This window comes from Littorina saxatilis, linkage group LG10 (assembly GCF_037325665.1).
Source record: "Littorina saxatilis isolate snail1 linkage group LG10, US_GU_Lsax_2.0, whole genome shotgun sequence".
NCBI classification, from domain to species: domain Eukaryota; kingdom Metazoa; phylum Mollusca; class Gastropoda; order Littorinimorpha; family Littorinidae; genus Littorina; species Littorina saxatilis.
Window position 1 is genome coordinate 138941 of NC_090254.1, and position 25612 is coordinate 164552.

Here is a 25612-nt window from a genome sequence, read left to right on the forward strand (position 1 = left end):
ACCTGTCTCTTTCCCTCCACACACTGTCATTACCTGTCTCTTTCCCTCCACACACTGTCATTACCTGTCTCTTTCCCTCCACACTGTCATTACCTGTCTCTTTCCCTCCACACACTGTCATTACCTGTCTCTTTCCCTCCACACACTGTCATTACCTGTCTCTTTCCCTCCACACACTGTCATTACCTGTCTCTTTCCCTCCACACACTGTCATTACCTGTCTCTTTCCCTCCACACACTGTCATTACCTGTCTCTTTCCCTCCACACACTGTCATTACCTGTCTCTTTCCCTCCACACACTGTCATTACCTGTCTCTTTCCCTCCACACACTGTCATTACCTGTCTCTTTCCCTCCACACACTGTCATTACCTGTCTCTTTCCCTCCACACACTGTCATTACCTGTCTCTTTCCCTCCACACACTGTCATTACCTGTCTCTTTCCCTCCACACACTGTCATTACCTGTCTCTTTCCCTCCACACACTGTCATTACCTGTCTCTTTCCCTCCACACACTGTCATTACCTGTCTCTTTCCCTCCACACACTGTCATTACCTGTCTCTTTCCCTCCACACACTGTCATTACCTGTCTCTTTCCCTCCACACACTGTCATTACCTGTCTCTTTCCCTCCACACACTGTCATTACCTGTCTCTTTCCCTCCACACACTGTCATTACCTGTCTCTTTCCCTCCACACACTGTCATTACCTGTCTCTTTCCCTCCACACACTGTCATTACCTGTCTCTTTCCCTCCACACACTGTCATTACCTGTCTCTTTCCCTCCACACTGTCATTACCTGTCTCTTTCCCTCCACACACTGTCATTACCTGTCTCTTTCCCTCCACACACTGTCATTACCTGTCTCTTTCCCTCCACACACTGTCATTACCTGTCTCTTTCCCTCCACACTGTCATTACCTGTCTCTTTCCCTCCACACACTGTCATTACCTGTCTCTTTCCCTCCACACACTGTCATTACCTGTCTCTTTCCCTCCACACACTGTCATTACCTGTCTCTTTCCCTCCACACACTGTCATTACCTGTCTCTTTCCCTCCACACTGTCATTACCTGTCTCTTTCCCTCCACACACTGTCATTACCTGTCTCTTTCCCTCCACACTGTCATTACCTGTCTCTTTCCCTCCACACACTGTCATTACCTGTCTCTTTCCCTCCACACACTGTCATTACCTGTCTCTTTCCCTCCACACACTGTCATTACCTGTCTCTTTCCCTCCACACACTGTCATTACCTGTCTCTTTCCCTCCACACACTGTCATTACCTGTCTCTTTCCCTCCACACACTGTCATTACCTGTCTCTTTCCCTCCACACACTGTCATTACCTGTCTCTTTCCCTACACACACTGTCATTACCTGTCTCTTTCCCTCCACACTGTCATTACCTGTCTCTTTCTCTCCACACACTGTCATTACCTGTCTCTTTCCCTCCACACACTGTCATTACCTGTCTCTTTCCCTCCACACACTGTCATTACCTGTCTCTTTCCCTCCACACACTGTCATTACCTGTCTCTTTCCCTCCACACACTGTCATTACCTGTCTCTTTCCCTCCACACACTGTCATTACCTGTCTCTTTCCCACCACACACTGTCATTACCTGTCTCTTTCCCTCCACACACTGTCATTACCTGTCTCTTTCCCTCCACACACTGTCATTACCTGTCTCTTTCCCTCCACACTGTCATTACCTGTCTCTTTCCCTCCACACACTGTCATTACCTGTCTCTTTCCCTCCACACACTGTCATTACCTGTCTCTTTCCCTCCACACACTGTCATTACCTGTCTCTTTCCCTCCACACACTGTCATTACCTGTCTCTTTCCCTCCACACACTGTCATTACCTGTCTCTTTCCCTCCACACTGTCATTACCTGTCTCTTTCCCTCCACACACTGTCATTACCTGTCTCTTTCCCTCCACACACTGTCATTACCTGTCTCTTTCCCTCCACACTGTCATTACCTGTCTCTTTCCCTCCACACACTGTCATTACCTGTCTCTTTCCCTCCACACACTGTCATTACCTGTCTCTTTCCCTCCACACTGTCATTACCTGTCTCTTTCCCTCCACACACTGTCATTACCTGTCTCTTTCCCTCCACACACTGTCATTACCTGTCTCTTTCCCTCCACACTGTCATTACCTGTCTCTTTCCCTCCACACTGTCATTACCTGTCTCTTTCCCTCCACACACTGTCATTACCTGTCTCTTTCCCTCCACACTGTCATTACCTGTCTCTTTCCCTCCACACACTGTCATTACCTGTCTCTTTCCCTCCACACACTGTCATTACCTGTCTCTTTCCCTCCACACACTGTCATTACCTGTCTCTTTCCCTCCACACACTGTCATTACCTGTCTCTTTCCCTCCACACACTGTCATTACCTGTCTCTTTCCCTCCACACACTGTCATTACCTGTCTCTTTCCCTCCACACACTGTCATTACCTGTCTCTTTCCCTCCACACACTGTCATTACCTGTCTCTTTCCCTCCACACACTGTCATTACCTGTCTCTTTCCCTCCACACACTGTCATTACCTGTCTCTTTCCCACCACACACTGTCATTACCTGTCTCTTTCCCTCCACACACTGTCATTACCTGTCTCTTTCCCTCCACACACTGTCATTACCTGTCTCTTTCCCTCCACACACTGTCATTACCTGTCTCTTTCCCTCCACACACTGTCATTACCTGTCTCTTTCCCTCCACACACTGTCATTACCTGTCTCTTTCCCTCCACACACTGTCATTACCTGTCTCTTTCCCTCCACACACTGTCATTACCTGTCTCTTTCCCTCCACACACTGTCATTACCTGTCTCTTTCCCTCCACACACTGTCATTACCTGTCTCTTTCCCTCCACACACTGTCATTACCTGTCTCTTTCCCTCCACACACTGTCATTACCTGTCTCTTTCCCTCCACACACTGTCATTACCTGTCTCTTTCCCTCCACACACTGTCATTACCTGTCTCTTTCCCTCCACACACTGTCATTACCTGTCTCTTTCCCTCCACACACTGTCATTACCTGTCTCTTTCCCTCCACACACTGTCATTACCTGTCTCTTTCCCTCCACACACTGTCATTACCTGTCTCTTTCCCTCCACACTGTCATTACCTGTCTCTTTCCCTCCACACACTGTCATTACCTGTCTCTTTCCCTCCACACACTGTCATTACCTGTCTCTTTCCCTCCACACACTGTCATTACCTGTCTCTTTCCCTCCACACACTGTCATTACCTGTCTCTTTCCCTCCACACACTGTCATTACCTGTCTCTTTCCCTCCACACACTGTCATTACCTGTCTCTTTCCCTCCACACACTGTCATTACCTGTCTCTTTCCCTCCACACACTGTCATTACCTGTCTCTTTCCCTCCACACACTGTCATTACCTGTCTCTTTCCCTCCACACACTGTCATTACCTGTCTCTTTCCCTCCACACACTGTCATTACCTGTCTCTTTCCCTCCACACTGTCATTACCTGTCTCTTTCCCTCCACACACTGTCATTACCTGTCTCTTTCCCTCCACACACTGTCATTACCTGTCTCTTTCCCTCCACACACTGTCATTACCTGTCTCTTTCCCTCCACACACTGTCATTACCTGTCTCTTTCCCTCCACACACTGTCATTACCTGTCTCTTTCCCTCCACACACTGTCATTACCTGTCTCTTTCCCTCCACACACTGTCATTACCTGTCTCTTTCCCACCACACACTGTCATTACCTGTCTCTTTCCCTCCACACACTGTCATTACCTGTCTCTTTCCCTCCACACACTGTCATTACCTGTCTCTTTCCCTCCACACACTGTCATTACCTGTCTCTTTCCCTCCACACACTGTCATTACCTGTCTCTTTCCCTCCACACACTGTCATTACCTGTCTCTTTCCCTCCACACACTGTCATTACCTGTCTCTTTCCCTCCACACACTGTCATTACCTGTCTCTTTCCCTCCACACACTGTCATTACCTGTCTCTTTCCCTCCACACACTGTCATTACCTGTCTCTTTCCCTCCACACTGTCATTACCTGTCTCTTTCCCTCCACACACTGTCATTACCTGTCTCTTTCCCTCCACACACTGTCATTACCTGTCTCTTTCCCTCCACACACTGTCATTACCTGTCTCTTTCCCTCCACACACTGTCATTACCTGTCTCTTTCCCTCCACACACTGTCATTACCTGTCTCTTTCCCTCCACACACTGTCATTACCTGTCTCTTTCCCTCCACACACTGTCATTACCTGTCTCTTTCCCTCCACACACTGTCATTACCTGTCTCTTTCCCTCCACACACTGTCATTACCTGTCTCTTTCCCTCCACACACTGTCATTACCTGTCTCTTTCCCTCCACACACTGTCATTACCTGTCTCTTTCCCTCCACACACTGTCATTACCTGTCTCTTTCCCTCCACACACTGTCATTACCTGTCTCTTTCCCTCCACACACTGTCATTACCTGTCTCTTTCCCTCCACACACTGTCATTACCTGTCTCTTTCCCTCCACACACTGTCATTACCTGTCTCTTTCCCTCCACACACTGTCATTACCTGTCTCTTTCCCTCCACACACTGTCATTACCTGTCTCTTTCCCTCCACACACTGTCATTACCTGTCTCTTTCCCTCCACACACTGTCATTACCTGTCTCTTTCCCTCCACACACTGTCATTACCTGTCTCTTTCCCTCCACACACTGTCATTACCTGTCTCTTTCCCTCCACACACTGTCATTACCTGTCTCTTTCCCTCCACACACTGTCATTACCTGTCTCTTTCCCTCCACACACTGTCATTACCTGTCTCTTTCCCTCCACACACTGTCATTACCTGTCTCTTTCCCTCCACACACTGTCATTACCTGTCTCTTTCCCACCACACACTGTCATTACCTGTCTCTTTCCCTCCACACACTGTCATTACCTGTCTCTTTCCCTCCACACACTGTCATTACCTGTCTCTTTCCCTCCACACACTGTCATTACCTGTCTCTTTCCCTCCACACTGTCATTACCTGTCTCTTTCCCTCCACACACTGTCATTACCTGTCTCTTTCCCTCCACACACTGTCATTACCTGTCTCTTTCCCTCCACACTGTCATTACCTGTCTCTTTCCCTCCACACACTGTCATTACCTGTCTCTTTCCCTCCACACACTGTCATTACCTGTCTCTTTCCCTCCACACTGTCATTACCTGTCTCTTTCCCTCCACACACTGTCATTACCTGTCTCTTTCCCTCCACACACTGTCATTACCTGTCTCTTTCCCTCCACACACTGTCATTACCTGTCTCTTTCCCTCCACACTGTCATTACCTGTCTCTTTCCCTCCACACTGTCATTACCTGTCTCTTTCCCTCCACACTGTCATTACCTGTCTCTTTCCCTCCACACACTGTCATTACCTGTCTCTTTCCCTCCACACTGTCATTACCTGTCTCTTTCCCTCCACACTGTCATTACCTGTCTCTTTCCCTCCACACACTGTCATTACCTGTCTCTTTCCCACCACACACTGTCATTACCTGTCTCTTTCCCTCCACACTGTCATTACCTGTCTCTTTCCCACCACACACTGTCATTACCTGTCTCTTTCCCTCCACACACTGTCATTACCTGTCTCTTTCCCTCCACACTGTCATTACCTGTCTCTTTCCCTCCACACACTGTCATTACCTGTCTCTTTCCCTCCACACACTGTCATTACCTGTCTCTTTCCCTCCACACACTGTCATTACCTGTCTCTTTCCCTCCACACTGTCATTACCTGTCTCTTTCCCTCCACACACTGTCATTACCTGTCTCTTTCCCTCCACACACTGTCATTACCTGTCTCTTTCCCTCCACACACTGTCATTACCTGTCTCTTTCCCTCCACACACTGTCATTACCTGTCTCTTTCCCTCCACACACTGTCATTACCTGTCTCTTTCCCTCCACACTGTCATTACCTGTCTCTTTCCCTCCACACACTGTCATTACCTGTCTCTTTCCCTCCACACTGTCATTACCTGTCTCTTTCCCACCACACTGTCATTACCTGTCTCTTTCCCTCCACACACTGTCATTACCTGTCTCTTTCCCTCCACACACTGTCATTACCTGTCTCTTTCCCTCCACACTGTCATTACCTGTCTCTTTCCCACCACACACTGTCATTACCTGTCTCTTTCCCACCACACACTGTCATTACCTGTCTCTTTCCCACCACACACTGTCATTACCTGTCTCTTTCCCTCCACACACTGTCATTACCTGTCTCTTTCCCTCCACACACTGTCATTACTTGTCTCTTTCCCTCCACACACTGTCATTACCTGTCTCTTTCCCACCACACACTGTCATTACCTGTCTCTTTCCCTCCACACACTGTCATTACCTGTCTCTTTCCCTCCACACTGTCATTACCTGTCTCTTTCCCTCCACACACTGTCATTACCTGTCTCTTTCCCTCCACACACTGTCATTACCTGTCTCTTTCCCTCCACACACTGTCATTACCTGTCTCTTTCCCTCCACACACTGTCATTACCTGTCTCTTTCCCACCACACTGTCATTACCTGTCTCTTTCCCTCCACACACTGTCATTACCTGTCTCTTTCCCTCCACACACTGTCATTACCTGTCTCTTTCCCTCCACACACTGTCATTACCTGTCTCTTTCCCTCCACACACTGTCATTACCTGTCTCTTTCCCTCCACACACTGTCATTACCTGTCTCTTTCCCACCACACACTGTCATTACCTGTCTCTTTCCCTCCACACACTGTCATTACCTGTCTCTTTCCCTCCACACACTGTCATTACCTGTCTCTTTCCCTCCACACACTGTCATTACCTGTCTCTTTCCCTCCACACACTGTCATTACCTGTCTCTTTCCCTCCACACACTGTCATTACCTGTCTCTTTCCCTCCACACTGTCATTACCTGTCTCTTTCCCACCACACACTGTCATTACCTGTCTCTTTCCCTCCACACACTGTCATTACCTGTCTCTTTCCCTCCACACACTGTCATTACCTGTCTCTTTCCCTCCACACACTGTCATTACCTGTCTCTTTCCCTCCACACACTGTCATTACCTGTCTCTTTCCCTCCACACACTGTCATTACCTGTCTCTTTCCCACCACACACTGTCATTACCTGTCTCTTTCCCTCCACACTGTCATTACCTGTCTCTTTCCCTCCACACACTGTCATTACCTGTCTCTTTCCCTCCACACACTGTCATTACCTGTCTCTTTCCCTCCACACACTGTCATTACCTGTCTCTTTCCCTCCACACACTGTCATTACCTGTCTCTTTCCCTCCACACACTGTCATTACCTGTCTCTTTCCCACCACACACTGTCATTACCTGTCTCTTTCCCTCCACACACTGTCATTACCTGTCTCTTTCCCTCCACACACTGTCATTACCTGTCTCTTTCCCTCCACACACTGTCATTACCTGTCTCTTTCCCTCCACACTGTCATTACCTGTCTCTTTCCCTCCACACACTGTCATTACCTGTCTCTTTCCCTCCACACACTGTCATTACCTGTCTCTTTCCCTCCACACACTGTCATTACCTGTCTCTTTCCCACCACACACTGTCATTACCTGTCTCTTTCCCTCCACACACTGTCATTACCTGTCTCTTTCCCTCCACACACTGTCATTACCTGTCTCTTTCCCTCCACACACTGTCATTACCTGTCTCTTTCCCTCCACACACTGTCATTACCTGTCTCTTTCCCTCCACACACTGTCATTACCTGTCTCTTTCCCACCACACACTGTCATTACCTGTCTCTTTCCCTCCACACACTGTCATTACCTGTCTCTTTCCCTCCACACACTGTCATTACCTGTCTCTTTCCCTCCACACACTGTCATTACCTGTCTCTTTCCCTCCACACACTGTCATTACCTGTCTCTTTCCCTCCACACACTGTCATTACCTGTCTCTTTCCCACCACACACTGTCATTACCTGTCTCTTTCCCACCACACACTGTCATTACCTGTCTCTTTCCCTCCACACACTGTCATTACTTGTCTCTTTCCCTCCACACACTGTCATTACCTGTCTCTTTCCCTCCACACACTGTCATTACCTGTCTCTTTCCCTCCACACACTGTCATTACCTGTCTCTTTCCCTCAACACACTGTCATTACCTGTCTCTTTCCCTCCACACACTGTCATTACCTGTCTCTTTCCCTCCACACACTGTCATTACCTGTCTCTTTCCCTCAACACACTGTCATTACCTGTCTCTTTCCCTCCACACACTGTCATTACCTGTCTCTTTCCCACCACACACTGTCATTACCTGTCTCTTTCCCTCAACACACTGTCATTACCTGTCTCTTTCCCTCCACACACTGTCATTACCTGTCTCTTTCCCTCCACACACTGTCATTACCTGTCTCTTTCCCTCCACACACTGTCATTACCTGTCTCTTTCCCACCACACACTGTCATTACCTGTCTCTTTCCCTCAACACACTGTCATTACCTGTCACTTTCCCTCCACACACTGTCATTACCTGTCTCTTTCCCTCCACACACTGTCATTACCTGTCTCTTTCCCTCCACACACTGTCATTACCTGTCTCTTTCCCTCCACACTGTCATTACCTGTCTCTTTCCCTCAACACACTGTCATTACCTGTCACTTTCCCTCCACACACTGTCATTACCTGTCTCTTTCCCTCCACACTGTCATTACCTGTCTCTTTCCCTCAACACACTGTCATTACCTGTCTCTTTCCCTCCACACACTGTCATTACCTGTCTCTTTCCCTCCACACACTGTCATTACCTGTCTCTTTCCCTCCACACACTGTCATTACCTGTCTCTTTCCCTCAACACACTGTCATTACCTGTCACTTTACCTCCACACACTGTCATTACCTGTCACTTTCCCTCAACACACTGTCATTACCTGTCTCTTTCCCTCAACAGATTGCATAAATCATGATTATCAGTGAATATGAATCATTGAATGGGTGAAGTTCGCATATAAGGTGTGAGATAGAGCGAGTGTTGACGTGGATTGTGTTGTATGATGACGTGTGTTGTGTGATGCGTGCAGGACATGAGCAACTTCTACGCGCAGTACAGCTCCATCGAGCCCTACCTGAAGAAGAGAGACGAGGCAAACCACGCCCCCGGTTCCCAGCAATACCTGCAGACCGTGGAGGATAGAGCCAAGCTGGTCAGTGTGTGTGTCTTCAGTGTGTGTGTCTGTGTGTGCGAGTGTGAGAGAGAGTTAGAGCTAGATGAGGCAAACCACGAGGAAATACCTGCACAGAAAGATTCATGCTTTTGGCCACATGCAGGGGTGGGATTTCTTCCGTGCTAGACGGATTTCCATCCCAGGAACAATTAGGCAACTTTAAAAAAAAAAAAAATGTATATACCTTTTTTTGTTAATCCCTGGCAACTGTTGTTGACACTGGGTTTGTGTGACCCATTTGGTTGTGCCAGGTCAGCCACCTTTCACCATGTCACAGACTGTGGTTGTGCCAGGTCAGCCACCTTTCACCATGTCACAGACTGTGGTTGTGCCAGGTCAGCCACCTTTCACCATGTCACAGACTGATTTCATTAAGGTTTGTGTGACCCATGTGGTTGTGCCAGGTCAGCCACCTTTCACCATGTCACAGACTGTGGTTGTGCCAGGTCAGCCACCTTTCACCATGTCACAGACTGACTTTATTAACTCTTACCAGTTCGGGGGTTTTAGGGCATATTTTACAGTGCTGTTGGTGCCTACTTGCGGAGTGGCTATCTGGGGTCATATTCTAAATGAAATATAGAAAGTTATATATCAAATGAAAGGAAAATGAATAAGCTTTTCATATTTGCAAAGAGAATTGTGCTATCTTTAAAGGTAAAACATGTTATGGGGGTGACAACATGATTTTTGTTGAAATTTGTACGCCCATTTTTTGGAACACGTGACAAACACAAAGAAGACATTTTTTTTGTGTTCAGTTTATTTTAGATATGCTGCTAACTAGTCTGTTTGGGCATTCTTTTTACATAACATAGCAAAGTTTTATAGAGTTTTGTTGATAAACAAAAAAGTTATTGTCACCTGAATACCCCCATCCAAATTTCAAAGTTGGACGTTTCATGACATACGCATGCCTAAGGCACACACAAAAAATAGTCTGTTTACGGTATCCCGACCGACCCTATTTTTTCCCGCGACCCTATTCTTGTTTTTGGCATTTTGGGAAAAAAAAAATTGGCAAAATAATTTAAAAATGTGGTTGTTTGAAAAAAAATAAAAAAGGTCTTTGTTTTTTTGGCAAAATAACTTATAAAATATGTTTGGGGGGGGGGGGGTGGGGGGGGAAAGTCCCGACCTACCGACCCTATTTTATTGGCCTATGTTACCGTTAACAGACTTTTTTTTTGTGTGCCTAATGATGCATTCCTATAACTAACTTATAACAAAAACCCAGCTTGTTTCTGTCATAAAGTGTGTCTAACATATGAGTTTATCCACTGTCCGACCCATCCAATGTAAAATAACACAAAACATTTTAATAATTAGATAATTGATCAGTGGAAAACTACAGGGGGGGGGCGAACTGGTAAGAGTTAAGGTTTGTGTGACCCATTTGGTTGTGCCAGGTCAGCCACCTTTCACCATGTCACAGACTGACTTCATTAAGGTTTTTGTGACCCATGTGGTTGTGCCAGGTCAGCCACCTTTCACCATGTCACAGACTGACTTCATTAAGGTTTTTGTGACCCATGTGGTTGTGCCAGGTCAGCCACCTTTCACCATGTCACAGACTGTGGTTGTGCCAGGTCAGCCACCTTTCACCATGTCACAGACTGATTTCATTAAGGTTTGTGTGACCCATGTGGTTGTGCCAGGTCAGCCGCCTTTCACCATGTCACAGACTGTGGTTGTGCCAGGTCAGCCACCTTTCACCATGTCACAGACTGTGGTTGTGCCAGGTCAGCCACCTTTCACCATGTCACAGACTGACTTCATTAAGGTTTGTGTGACCCATGTGGTTGTGCCAGGTCAGCCACCTTTCACCATGTCACAGACTGATTTCATTAAGGTTTGTGTGACCCATGTGGTTGTGCCAGGTCAGCCACCTTTCACCATGTCACAGACTGTGGTTGTGCCAGGTCAGCCACCTTTCACCATGTCACAGATGGTTTGTGTGACCCATTTGGTTGTGCCAGGCCAGCCACCTTTCACCATGTCACAGATGGATTTCATTAAGGTTTGTGTGACCCATGTGGTTGTGCCAGGTCAGCCACCTTTCACCATGTCACAGACTGTGGTTGTGCCAGGTCAGCCACCTTTCACCATGTCACAGTCTGATTTCATTAAGGTTTGTGTGACCCATGTGGTTGTGCCAGGTCAGCCACCTTTCACCATGTCACAGACTGATTTCATTAAGGTTTTTGTGACCCATGTGGTTGTGCCAGGTCAGCCACCTTTCACCATGTCACAGACTGACTTCATTAAGGTTTGTGTGACCCATGTGGTTGTGCCAGGTCAGCCACCTTTCACCATGTCACAGACTGATTTCATTAAGGTTTGTGTGACCCATGTGGTTGTGCCAGGTCAGCCACCTTTCACCATGTCACAGACTGACTTCATTAAGGTTTGTGTGACCCATGTGGTTGTGCCAGGTCAGCCACCTTTCACCATGTCACAGACTGATTTCATTAAGGTTTGTGTGACCCATGTGGTTGTGCCAGGTCAGCCACCTTTCACCATGTCACAGACTGTGGTTGTGCCAGGTCAGCCACCTTTCACCATGTCACAGACTGACTTCATTAAGGTTTTTGTGACCCATGTGGTTGTGCCAGGTCAGCCACCTTTCACCATGTCACAGACTGACTTTATTAAGGTTTGTGTGACCCATGTGGTTGTGCCAGGTCAGCCACCTTTCACCATGTCACAGATGGTTTGTGTGACCCATTTGGTTGTGCCAGGTCAGCCACCTTTCACCATGTCACAGACTGATTTCATTAAGGTTTGTGTGACCCATGTGGTTGTGCCAGGTCAGCCACCTTTCACCATGTCACAGACTGTGGTTGTGCCAGGTCAGCCACCTTTCACCATGTCACAGACTGATTTCATTAAGGTTTGTGTGACCCATGTGGTTGTGCCAGGTCAGCCACCTTTCACCATGTCACAGACTGACTTCATTAAGGTTTGTGTGACCCATGTGGTTGTGCCAGGTCAGCCACCTTTCACCATGTCACAGACTGATTTCATTAAGGTTTGTGTGACCCATGTGGTTGTGCCAGGTCAGCCACCTTTCACCATGTCACAGACTGACTTCATTAAGGTTTTTGTGACCCATGTGGTTGTGCCAGGTCAGCCACCTTTCACCATGTCACAGACTGACTTCATTAAGGTTTGTGTGACCCATGTGGTTGTGCCAGGTCAGCCACCTTTCACCATGTCACAGACTGTGGTTGTGCCAGGTCAGCCACCTTTCACCATGTCACAGACTGTGGTTGTGCCAGGTCAGCCACCTTTCACCATGTCACAGACTGACTTCATTAAGGTTTTTGTGACCCATGTGGTTGTGCCAGGTCAGCCACCTTTCACCATGTCACAGACTGATTTCATTAAGGTTTGTGTGACCCATGTGGTTGTGCCAGGTCAGCCACCTTTCACCATGTCACAGACTGTGGTTGTGCCAGGTCAGCCACCTTTCACCATGTCACAGACTGTGGTTGTGCCAGGTCAGCCACCTTTCACCATGTCACAGACTGTGGTTGTGCCAGGTCAGCCACCTTTCACCATGTCACAGATGGTTTGTGTGACCCATTTGGTTGTGCCAGGCCAGCCACCTTTCACCATGTCACAGATGGTTTGTGTGACCCATTTGGTTGTGCCAGGCCAGCCACCTTTCACCATGTCACAGATGGATTTCAATGAGGTTTTAGTGACATGTAGGGGGCATCAATTTCATGTCATTTTGGGGAATGTGGCATCTTAGTTGCTATCTATTTGGAAACTTTGTTCACCCACATCTTTATATACCCTTCTTTCAGGTATTCAGAGACCTTCAGTGGTGTGGTAGAGAAAACTTGCATTCCTGATCTATGAACCAGTGGTATTTAGCTTCTGATACATTGAGTCCTTAAGAAAGTTAGCAAGTGAGACAAACTTAATTGAAACATATTTCTCTTTTAATTCAAGCTGTGATTTAACAATCATTTTAGAATAGAACTCCTGAAATGATGAATTGAAAAGCAGCATCTGTGTATAGCATTAGCAAGAGATATAACTCCGGGGGTTTCTGTTTTTGTCTAAACCTTCTTTTTTTAACCTGAACAGTTAGCCCTTTAGAAGGTGTTTAATTGAAACAAACTGACTTGAAACTTGTTTCTCATTTGGTTCAAGCTATGGTTCAAACATTATTTGAGAATATACCACCTGCAATGATAAAATCATAAGCTACAAGTAAAAATGTGTAATGCAAGGGAGGTGACTGATATTTCCTGTTTGCCTCACTTTTTGTTAGCATGGCAATATTTCTTTTATGCGGTAAACATTTTTGAATCAAAGACAAAAGTAGGTGACGAAATACCTTCAAGTTTACAAGATTTGTTTCAGCTCCAATTTTAAGTGTTGTTTGAGCGAGGAGAGGCTTCCAAAACCCTTTCTGAAATTTGTTTACCACTTGTTTTTGTAGACCCCCTAACAAGAGTGATACTGCCACACATCTTCAAGTGTAGAGGTTTTTTATTTTGTGCATTCATCCCCCCCCCATTTTTGACTCACATGCAAGCAAAAGTGAGTCTATGTACTCACCCGAGTCGTCCGTCCGTCCGTCCGGACGTCCGTCCGTCCGGAAAACTTTAACGTTGGATATTTCTTGGACACTATTCAGTCTATCAGTACCAAATTTGGCAAGATGGTGTATGATGACAAGGCCCCAAAAAACATACATAGCATCTTGACCTTGCTTCAAGGTCAAGGTCGCAGGGGCCATAAATGTTGTCTAAGAAACAGCTATTTTTCCCATTTTTCCAATTTTCTCTGAAGTTTTTGAGATTGAATACCTCACCTATATATGATATATAGGGCAAAGTAAGCCCCATCTTTTGATACCAGTTTGGTTTACCTTGCTTCAAGGTCAAGGTCACAGGAGCTCTTCAAAGTTGGATTGTATACATATTTTGAAGTGACCTTGACCCTGAACTATGGAAGATAACTGTTTCAAACTTAAAAAGTATGTGGGGCACATGTTATGCTTTCATCATGAGACACATTTGGTCACATATGATCAAGGTCAAGGTCACTTTGACCCTTATGAAATGTGACCAAAATAAGGTAGTGAACCACTAAAAGTGACCATATCTCATGGTAGAAAGAGCCAATAAGCACCATTGTACTTCCTATGTCTTGAATTAACAGCTTTGTGTTGCATGACCGGGTCAAGGTCACATGTATTTTGGTAGGAAAAATGTGTAAAGCAGTTCTTAGTGTATGATGTCATTGCTAGGTTTAGTTATTTGACCTTCGTCAAGGTCATGTAAAGGTCAAGGTCAAGCATGTGAGTCGTATGGGCTTTGCCCTTCTTGTTAAAATTTTGTTTGCTGTTTTCAGTTTTAAAGCCGGGAGAGGCTCAAATAGCCCCTCTTGAATTGCTAATATTCATTTTCAGCTGGTCGGTTACAAATACCTTCAAGTTTAAAAAATTTATATATTAATATTATGCATCTCTAAAAAGCTTGTTTGTTCTAAGATTTAGAGTCAGGTGAGGCCACCTAAACCCTCCCTATAATGCTAAAATTCATTTTCGGATCGAGGGGCACTGCCCCCCTAGACCCCCCAGCAAGGGCGCTGCCCCTGCACCCCGCCGGAGCCTTAGCGGCCCCTGATCACCGGCCTTCCAAAATGTTCAGTCCTGGCAACATTTTGGGCTCCCACCCATGCACATGCTTGCTACAAAATCAGGGTGTTTGTTTCCACCCATGCACATGCTTGCTACATAATCAGGGTGTTTGTTTCCACCCATGCACATGCTTGCTACAAAATCAGGGTGTTTGTTTCCACCCATGCACATGCTTGCTACAAAATCAGGGTGTTTGTTTCCACCCATCACATGCTTGCTACAAAATCAGGGTGTTTGTTTCCACCCATCACATGCTTGCTACAAAATCAGGGTGTTTGTTTCCACCCATGCACATGCTTGCTACAAAATCAGGGTGTTTGTTTCCACCCATGCACATGCTTGCTACAAAATCAGGGTGTTTGTTTCCACCCATCACATGCTTGCTACAAAATCAGGGTGTTTGTTTCCACCCATGCACATGCTTGCTACAAAATCAGGGTGTTTGTTTCCGCCCATCACATGCTTGCTACAAAATCAGGGTGTTTGTTTCCACCCATCACATGCTTGCTACAAAATCAGGGTGTTTGTTTCCACCCATCACATGCTTGCTACAAAATCAGGGTGTTTGTTTCCACCCATCACATGCTTGCTACAAAATCAGGGTGTTTGTTTCCACCCATCACATGCTTGCTACAAAATCAGGGTGTTTGTTTCCACCCATCACATGCTTGCTACAAAATCACGGTGTTTGTTTCCACCCATCACATGCTTGCTACAAAATCAGGGTGTTTGTTTCCACCCATCACATGCTTGCTACAAAATCACGGTGTTTGTTTCCACCCATCACATGCTTGCTACAAAATCAGGGTGTTTGTTTCCACCCATCACATGCTTGCTACAAAATCAGGGTGTTTGTTTCCACCCATCACATGCTTGCTACAAAATCAGGGTGTTTGTTTCCACCCATCACATGCTTGCTACAAAATCAGGGTGTTTGTTTCCACCCATCACATGCTTGCTACAAAATCAGGGTGTTTGTTTCCACCCATCACATGCTTGCTACAAAATCAGGGTGTTTGTTTCCACCCATCACATGCTTGCTACAAAATCACGGTGTTTGTTTCCACCCATCACATGCTTGCTACAAAATCAGGGTGTTTGTTTCCACCCATCACATGCTTGCTACAAAATCAGGGTGTTTGTTTCCACCCATCACATGCTTGCTACAAAATCAGGGTGTTTGTTTCCACCCATCACATGCTTGCTACAAAATCAGGGTGTTTGTTTCCACCCATCACATGCTTGCTACAAAATCACGGTGTTTGTTTCCACCCATCACATGCTTGCTACAAAATCAGGGTGTTTGTTTCCACCCATCACATGCTTGCTACAAAATCACGGTGTTTGTTTCCACCCATCACATGCTTGCTACAAAATCAGGGTGTTTGTTTCCACCCATCACATGCTTGCTACAAAATCAGGGTGTTTGTTTCCACCCATCACATGCTTGCTACAAAATCAGGGTGTTTGTTTCCACCCATGCACATGCTTGCTACAAAATCAGGGTGTTTGTTTCCGCCCATCACATGCTTGCTACAAAATCAGGGTGTTTGTTTCCACCCATCACATGCTTGCTACAAAATCAGGGTGTTTGTTTCCACCCATCACATGCTTGCTACAAAATCAGGGTGTTTGTTTCCACCCATCACATGCTTGCTACAAAATCAGGGTGTTTGTTTCCACCCATCACATGCTTGCTACAAAATCAGGGTGTTTGTTTCCACCCATCACATGCTTGCTACAAAATCAGGGTGTTTGTTTCCACCCATCACATGCTTGCTACAAAATCACGGTGTTTGTTTCCACCAATTTATTTTCATCCTGTGTTTTTGTCTCTGCAAGATGGGCTGCACCAGAAAAACCTATGTGCCTGTATTATTGTGTGTGTTGCCACTAACACCTACTGTGTGTTTAGTACATGAGTACTGTGTGTTTCAGGACGGCCTGTACGAGTGCATTCTGTGTGCGTGTTGCTCCACGTCATGCCCCAGCTACTGGTGGAACTCGGACAAGTACCTCGGCCCTGCTGTCCTAATGCAGGCGTACCGCTGGATGATCGACTCACGTGACGAGTACACCGACGAGCGCCTGGCTATGATGGAAGACGGGTTCACTGTGTATCGCTGTCACACCATCATGAACTGCACCAAGACTTGTCCCAAGGTCAGTGCACAGTGTTGTGTGGGTGCTCTATTTCCCAAGGTCAGTGCACAGTGTTGTGCGGGTGCTCTATGTCCCAAGGTCAGTGCACAGTGTTGTGTGGGTGCTCTATTTCCCAAGGTCAGTGCACAGTGTTGTGCGGGTGCTCTATGTCCCAAGGTCAGTGCACAGTGTTGTGTGGGTGCTCTATGGGCCATGATGGAGAAAGGGTTCACAGCTCTATGGCCTCTGTGTGGGTGCTGTAGGGGCTCTGTGTGGGTGCTGTAGGGGCTCTGTGTGGGTGCGGTAAGGGCTCTGTGTGGGTGCTCTATGGGCCATGTGTGGGTGCTCTATGGGCCATGTGTGGTTGCTGTAGGGGCTCTGTGTGGGTGCTGTAGGGGCTCTGTGTGGGTGCTCTATGGGCTGTGTGGGTGCTGTATGGGCCATGTGCGGGTGCTCTATGGTCTCTGTGTGGGTGCTCTGGGCCTTGTGTGGGTGCTATATGGGCTCTGTGGGTGCTCTATGGGCCATGTGGGGGTGCTCTCAGGGCTCTGTGTGGGTGTTCTATGGGCCATGTGCGGGTGCTCTATGGTCTCTGTGTGGGTGCTCTATGGGCCACGTGTGGGTGCTCTAAGTGCGATGTGTGGGTGCTCTTTGGGCCGTGTGGGGGGCTCTGTGTGGGTGCTCTATGGGCTCTGTGGGTGTGCTCTATGGGTGATGTGTGGGTGCTCTATGGACCATGTGGGTGCTCTATGGGCCACGTGTGGGTGCTCTAAGGGCCATGTGTGGGTGCTCTATGGGCCGTGTGGGGGACTCTGTGTGGGTGCTCAATGGGCTCTGTGTGGGTGTTCTGTGGGCTCTGTGTGGGTGTTCTGTGGGCTCTGTGTGGGTGCTCTATGGGCTCTGTGTGGGTGTTCTGTGGGCTCTGTGTGGGTGCTCTATGGGCTCTGTGCGGGTGTTCTGTGGGCTCTGTGTGGGTGTTCTGTGGGCTCTGTGTGGGCTCTGTGGGTGCTCTAGGGGCTCCGTGTGAATGATGTTGGTGTTGCTGCATTGTTCTAGAGGCCAGGTTAGTGTGTGAGGGGTTAAGGGCTTGGGCTGCTGGGTATATCATGTTTATAGAAGGCTGTCGACTTCTTTTTCTGAGCCATTTTGTTCCAATATTTTTTAACCACATGCAACATTCAAATTCAGTCATAGATAATCACAAGCATGCAACAGTTCCCTCTTTTTTGTCAGTCATGTAGCAGTCACAACATTGATCATTAAACCTCATCTACACTGAAAAGTTGCACAGCAGATACTCTTTAATGGGCATTTTATGTTCCTGCATTCTCATGAAACAATAGAAAATGTCTATTCTTGTGCAAGCTGGCAAAAATGGAGATTTCTGAATACATTTTAGAAAATGCTTTACTTAAAAAAAACATTTGCTATGCTGAAAATTTACCCAAACAATGTCAAATGCATGGGTGAAACTCTTCCGCCTCAGGGCGGAAATCCGCCAAATGAAATTGGTCAAAAAAGGAATTCCTTATTTTGAAAATTAAAAAAATAAAAAAATAAAAAAAATAAAAAAATATTGTGCCGGCGATCCGATCCGTATTTTCCTTAACACAGTGACCGGACATCGCTGAGTCTTTGTTTCAATGGGCGCGCGAATTATCGGACTACAGCTTGGCATTTGTTACCATGTTTAATGTGCAAATTTGTGTGTTTGAGATGAGAGAGGTGAAGACAGAGTGACTGACTGTGGTAATGATAGTGGTGATGAGAGAGGTGAAGATAGAGTGAATGAATGTGGTGGTGATGGTGGTGTTGAGAGAGGTGAAGATAGAGGGAATGACTGTGGTGGTGATGGTGGTGATGAGAGGGGTGAAAACAGAGTGAATGACTGTGGTGGTGATGGTGGTGATGAGAGGGGTGAAGATAGAGTGAATGACTGTGGTGGTGATGGTGGTGATGAGAGGGGTGAAGACAGTGTGAATGACTGTGGTGATGAAGATATAGTGAATGTCTGGGGTGATGATGGTGGTGAAGAGGGAGGTGAAGACAGAGTGGTGAAAGACTGTGGTGATACTGATGATGTTGATGTTGTTGATGTGTATGCAAATGTTTCTGATGTTGATATTCTGCATGACTCTCTGGATGTTGGCAATGCGCATGAAATGGATAATGTTGTTGTAATGTCAGATGTTGATGTTCATTTTGACTCGTTAGATGTTGAGAATGTACGTAACAAATCTACTGTTAAAATAGATGTATATAATGTTGATAGTGAGATTGGAGATTCCTTTGGTTCTGAATATAGTATTGAGGATAATCCTGATATACTCTCCTGCTTAGCGCTTAATGTCTGTGGAATCACTTCAAAGCTAAAATTTCCTGAATTTGTGAAATTTATTGCCAAATATGACATTATTTGTTTTAGCGAGAGCAAACTTGATGATATTGATGAGATTAACATTCCAGGTTATATAGCATTCTATAAGAATAGAGGAACATTTCGCAGAAAATCAGGCGGTGTATTAGTTTTATTACGGGAAGTGTTTGCTAATAATATAACTATTTTTGAAGAAAAAAAGCTGTCACATAAGATAAAAGAAGAGATGAAAATATGGTATACATTTTTGGATGTAGAAATGTGTGAGAATGCGTTATTTTTTAAGTTAGATAAGAAAATACTTGGACGTGACACCTTTTTCTGTGCTTTATATATTCCCCCTGAAGGGTCACCTTACCATAACAAAGATGTTTATGCTGAACTAGAAGAGGTGTACATGCAGTTTGGGTTAGATAATGATTATGTTTGTCTGTTAGGAGACTTAAATTCCCGCACTGGTCATCTGAGTGAAATGTTGCATGAAGATGATCAGCATTCAGAAGGTTTTGTTGATAATGACTTGTTTGACTCTGATGAGGTTGGTACTCTAATAGGTGAGCGGGCCTCACAGGATAATAATACCAATAACCTTGGTTTTAAATTGATTGATTTTTGTAAAATGACTGGCTTAGTTATTGCTAATGGTAGAGTTGGCGATGATACAGGGGTTGGTAAATGCACATGTAAGGATAAGAGCGTTGTTGATTATTGCATTATGTCAAAAGATTTGTTCTCGAAAGTTAATTATTTTTCTGTGATGGAATTTTGTGAAATGTATTCTGATGTACACTGTCCTGTTGTTTTGCATTTATTAAAACATAATGAAGTACGCCTAGCAGAAGTTGTGAAAAAAAACAAAAATGAAGATCTGCTGTCTAAAGGTAGAGAAAAGGATAACAAGTACACAAAACCAAAATGGGACAATAACAATGGGACCAAGTTAGCTTTTGTAGTTAATCTGAATGAGGATGATATGTATACTGTTGAAACTAAATTACAAAATATGCTAGCTACAAGTGAGAGTACGACAACAGATGACGTTGATAGTGTTACTAATAAGATTTGTGATATTTTAAATTGTTCTGCTGAGAAAATCGGTGTAATTAAAAAACAAAAATTTATGAAAAAGCCACGTTCAAAGAAATTTAAACTACAACAACCATGGTTTAGTGCAATTTGCAAAGAGAAAAGAAAAATATTTTTACATGCGAAAAACAAAGCAAGACGGTTTAAAAATGTGTTCAATGAAGATGAAAAAAAGAGTGCTTTTAAAGAATACAAAAAGACAATAAAAAAGGAATGCAAGTCGTATCATAATGAGTTCGTTAAAACTTTGAGAAAGTTAAGAAGTACTGACCCGAAAGCATACTGGAATCTTCTAAATAAAAATAAAAAGAATAATTCCAAAACTAACTATCCAACTTGTTCTGAGTTTTTCGAACATTTCACTAAACTACAAGAGTGTGATGAAAATGAAATGGATGATAGTAATGAACATTTAAATGAAGCAAGTAATGAATTTCTTAATGCGCCTTTTACAAAGGAGGAAGTTATCAAATGTATAGACAAGCTAAAAAACAATAAGGCATGCGGTCAGGATAAAATAATTAATGAGTATTTAAAAGCGTCACATGATCGAATGATTGATATTTATGTACTGTTGTTTAATGTTGTTTTGCAGTCAGGAAAGGTTCCAACACAATGGGCCGTAGGTGAAATTATTCCACTGTACAAAAATAAAGGCTCTCAAGCTGACCCCACAAATTATAGAGGAATTACTATACTCAGCTGCTTCGGAAAACTTTTCAGTGCAATTTTAAATGATAGGTTATCAAACTTTTTGGAGAGTAATAACAAATTAGGTCAAGAACAAACAGGTTTCCGCACAGGTTTTTCAACACTAGACCATGTTTTTACTTTGCATTGTATATTAAATTTTTTTCTCAACAAAAAGAAGCGACTGTTTTGTGCATTTGTAGACTATGAAAAAGCGTTTGATAAAGTTCGCCGTGCATTTTTATGGGAGAAATTAGTTAGTTCTGATGTTAATGGAAAGTTTTTAAAAACTGTAAGAAATTTGTATGAAAATGCCAAATCTTGTGTTAAAGTTAATAGTGAGTGTTCTGGATATTTTCCCAGTTTGTGTGGAGTTAGACAAGGGGAAAACTTGTCACCGCTGTTTTTGCTATATTTTTAAATGATCTAAAGCCTTTTGTGTTGGAAAACAGTAATGGTTTACAATCTATGTCAAGAGAGGCTATTGTGGCTGGAATGGATGATACGGATGTAAATGCTTTGTTTCAAATGTTTTTATTACTGTATGCGGATGATACTGTGATCTGCTCAGAGTCGGAAAAAAACCTGCAAGAATGTTTAAACAAAATGCACGAATACTGTTTAAAATGGCGTCTAAATATTAATGTAAACAAAACGAAAGTTATAGTTTTTTCCAGAGGTAAAATTAGAAATAAACCACTGTTTACGTACAATGGCAATTTAATCGAAGTAGTGTTTGATGTAATGTACTTGGGCCTTAAGGGCAGACCGGGTAGGCAAAATGAGTTATTTTTGGTCTCATACACCTTTTTGGGGTTGTTGCATTTTTCACACCTTTGAACATCCTGGAATGCATTCAATAATCTGCTTTTGTCATTTTAGACATGTATTCATGTAAATAAACCCATTTTCAAACCGATGTTTTGTTGTTTTTGTCTGTGTTTTATCAAAAAAATCGAAAAAATGGTCAACTTTGGATACTCCGTGCTGGTAAATGTGCGCACATGACATGACCCTTCGCTGTTCAAACTGTGTGGAAATTTCCGTTCTTCAAGATGACGTCATCACCGTTGGGGAATTTCCGTTGACATAGGCACAAAGAGAGAGAATCCGTTCCAACCGAAACCCCGGAATTAATATATGCAAATATATGTAGGTCAAAGGCATTTGGCGCAAGCGCAGTAGACAACTTATCAGTCCCCCGGTGTCAACAAATCCATGACGTTTTCACCGATTCAGCAGCATTTTTCAAAGTTTTGAGCTGCGGAGAACAACCCTAACATTGGAAATGTTCGGCATAGTGGCAAGAAATATCAGAGAAAGATGAACCAGCAGCAGCGAACAGTAGAAGGAAGTAACAACACTCCGAAATGAACCAACATGATCGTATTTGAGCAGACGACATTCTAAGATTCTTGACTCGACGAGGTGGGTTTTGCTTCTTTCTCTTTTCGATCTTGTTTGTTTGACAACGTGATTTATTGCACATCGTTATGTTGTTGTTGTTGTAAGAATGTGTTAGGGTTTGCAGGTAAATGATAAACAGTTTGTGTCTGAAGTATTTTGCGGGTTTCTTGATCCAATTTACTGACCATGCCGCCGCCGCACACCCCCCCCTCCCCCCCCTCCCTCCCTCGATCATCTCTGTGATATCGTCTTCACAACCCCTATTTTATTGTTCTTCGCTGGCCAGTCCTTGAGAGCTTACTATGGTGTAACATGTCATCAGTATTCTTTGTCTGGGGTCAAACTGAGAAGCAGCATCTGAGCGATGTACGACTGACACAGTTTCTGTTTCTGGTCATTGACCGTAGGAAAATAAGTACCCTACTAGAGAGCGTTCTCTAATTCTAAAGGATTGGTTTACACCAGCATGGCTGACCAACCTATCATTGACAGCAATATTGTTGTCAAATCTTTTCCATTAACTAAGGAATAAAAAAAATAGATCCAATTTACTTCACCAAAGAAAAAAAAAGAGTTAAACTAAAGGACTGGGGATGCAACTCATGAATCAAAAGCATAAAGATCACCTGCAAACAGTGCTAGGTTTAGGAAATCTGAAAATGTATACACACACACAGAACACACACACACACACACACACACACAAAACAGACAACAGACAAGAAACAAGCAAATACATAGCAAGTGTGATGAAATAAATTAATTTTAAAAGAAAAATATGAAAAGAAAGAAAGAAAGAAAGAAAATAATTCAGCTAGTTTCAGTATTAGTTCCTGTGTGTATGTGATTGTGTGGTTACTCAAATCCCATAGTAAACTTGACATGTACATTTTGTGATAGGGGCCAATTAATGAATGTCTTTTGTGTGTGTGTGTGTGTTCGTCAACCGACATATGTGGGTACGAGCCGCTGAGGTGGTTGTAAGAAAACCCGCCTGGTTCAGTGGTTGGGGGCTGATTGGGATTTCTGATTTACCAGCCTAGCCAAAAAGTTGAGGTACACCCCATGTAACATGGTCATTTGCAAAATAAAGTACAAGCACTTGTTGACGTTTATATTGAGTCTTAAAATTTGCAGCTTATTACAAACAAAAACCATGGACAGTTGTATCAAATATTAAATCAGTGTTTGTGTATTTATTAGGTTGGAGCAAGGGGAGAGCCAGTCCTCCTGTGGTGGCAGCGAGGAGAAAGATTGACCTGATGGAAAACTTTGCTAAACCGGAACTACCCTCTTCCACAGCAGAAACATCAGCTTTGCCATCTTCTGACCAACCATAAGAAGATACAGATACTTTGCCATCTTCTGACCCATCACAAGCAGATATGGATACTGGTACTGTGCAACGTCACTCCGCTGACATGTGTTGGGCTTTTGTCAACATTGATCAGCTCAATCTATTGCTGAAAGGTTTATATCCTGTACTGAATGCTTGTCTGATAGCAGTCTGATTATGAAAGAAGGTGATGCATCAGCCCAAGGATTTGCACAGGCCCTGCATCTGGAGTGCATATGAGTGTCCATTCAAGTCTGCAGTTGTTTACTCTTCTCCCGGTGTTTGCAACGCTTCGGGTGGTAAAGTTGCATTTTAAATAATCCGCGTATGACCAAGTTGGTACATGGAAAGGGACATTCAGCTTTACAGAAATTTGCTGCAGTGTTAGGATTGAGCACAGAAATACTGTAATTAAAATGTTGCAACTTTTGAATGGCTTGATAGCTTTGTTCCATTTGTGTATATATAATTATGTAATGTTGTTGATGATTTGTGAAGCATCATTTCTATGCAATGGAATAAGAAATCAGTGCATCCGTTGGGTTTTTATGAGTCTGACAGTTTGGTTCTGATCAATATTTTCATATCAGCACAAACACAGATAATTGACTTTTTTAATGTTTTCATATAATTTTTTTTAAATCAAAAAAATCTGATAATTTGATTATCAAATCATTTCCCCTTCATAGTTAAAGTGTTATTCTGGTTAAAAAAAAACCCACCCCATTAATTCAAGCTCTACTGTGGTACTAGTTTACCGGGGTACTAGTGAGACTCTTTTACATGCTGTTTTCTCTACATGTAATTTGAGACAAAATGTGGTAATTAAAATGTTGTAACTTTTGAATGGCAAGATGGATTTGTTCCAATTTTGTATATGTTGTTTATGATTTGTGAAGCACCATTTCTGTGCATGGAATAAGAATACAGTGGATTCCTTGTGTTTTTATGAGTCCGACAGTTTCGTTTTGATTCATATCTGCACTAACATAGATGAGTTTTCAAATGATTTTTAAAAAAAAGTCTGGATAATTTGATCGTCAAATCATTTCCCCATCATAGTAAAGTGGTTATTCTTATAAAAACATATCAATTCAGGCTGCACTGTGCTACTAGTTTGAGGTACTGGTTGGAATCTTTCAAATGCTGTTTTCTCTGAATGTAATTTTCAGACAAACATCTGTAATTAAAATGTTGCAACTTTTGAATGGCTTTATGGATTTGTTTCATTTTTGTTTATGTTGTTTATGATTTGTAAAGCGTCAGTTTTGTGTATGGAATAAGAGTTAAGTGCATTGGTTGGGTTTTTATGAGTCTGACAGTTTGGTTCTGATTCATGTTTTCATATCGGTACAAACAAAGATGGCTGTTTTCATATGATGTATATAAAAAAAATCCTGATAATTTGATTGTCAAATCCTTTTCCCTACATAGTAAAGTGGTCATTCTAATAAAAACATATGAATTCAGGGTGCACTGTGCTACTGGTTTTTTTATGTACTGGTTCAAATCTTTAAAATGCTGTTTTCTCTGAATGTAATTTTCAGACAAAACGCTACAATTAAAATGTTGCAACTTTTGAAAGGCTTGATGGATTTGTTCAGTT

At 43.9% G+C, this 25612-nt stretch overlaps 1 protein-coding gene and 1 long non-coding RNA gene across 3 annotated transcripts in view; one reads left to right on the plus strand and one right to left on the minus strand.

Moving 5' to 3' along the window:
• The window catches only part of LOC138977915 (uncharacterized), a 92196-nt gene that overhangs the window by 57462 nt on the left and 9122 nt on the right, over window positions 1–25612 (minus strand). The window lies entirely within an intron of this gene.
• LOC138977913 (succinate dehydrogenase [ubiquinone] iron-sulfur subunit, mitochondrial-like) overlaps window positions 1–25612 on the plus strand; it is a 65048-nt gene that overhangs the window by 36991 nt on the left and 2445 nt on the right. For both annotated transcript variants that reach the window (XM_070350518.1, XM_070350519.1), the window contains exons 6-7: window positions 9160–9282; window positions 16907–17131. In XM_070350518.1, coding sequence (XP_070206619.1) covers window positions 9160–9282; window positions 16907–17131 — 348 coding nt within the window. The remainder of the gene's footprint in view (window positions 1–9159; window positions 9283–16906; window positions 17132–25612) is intronic.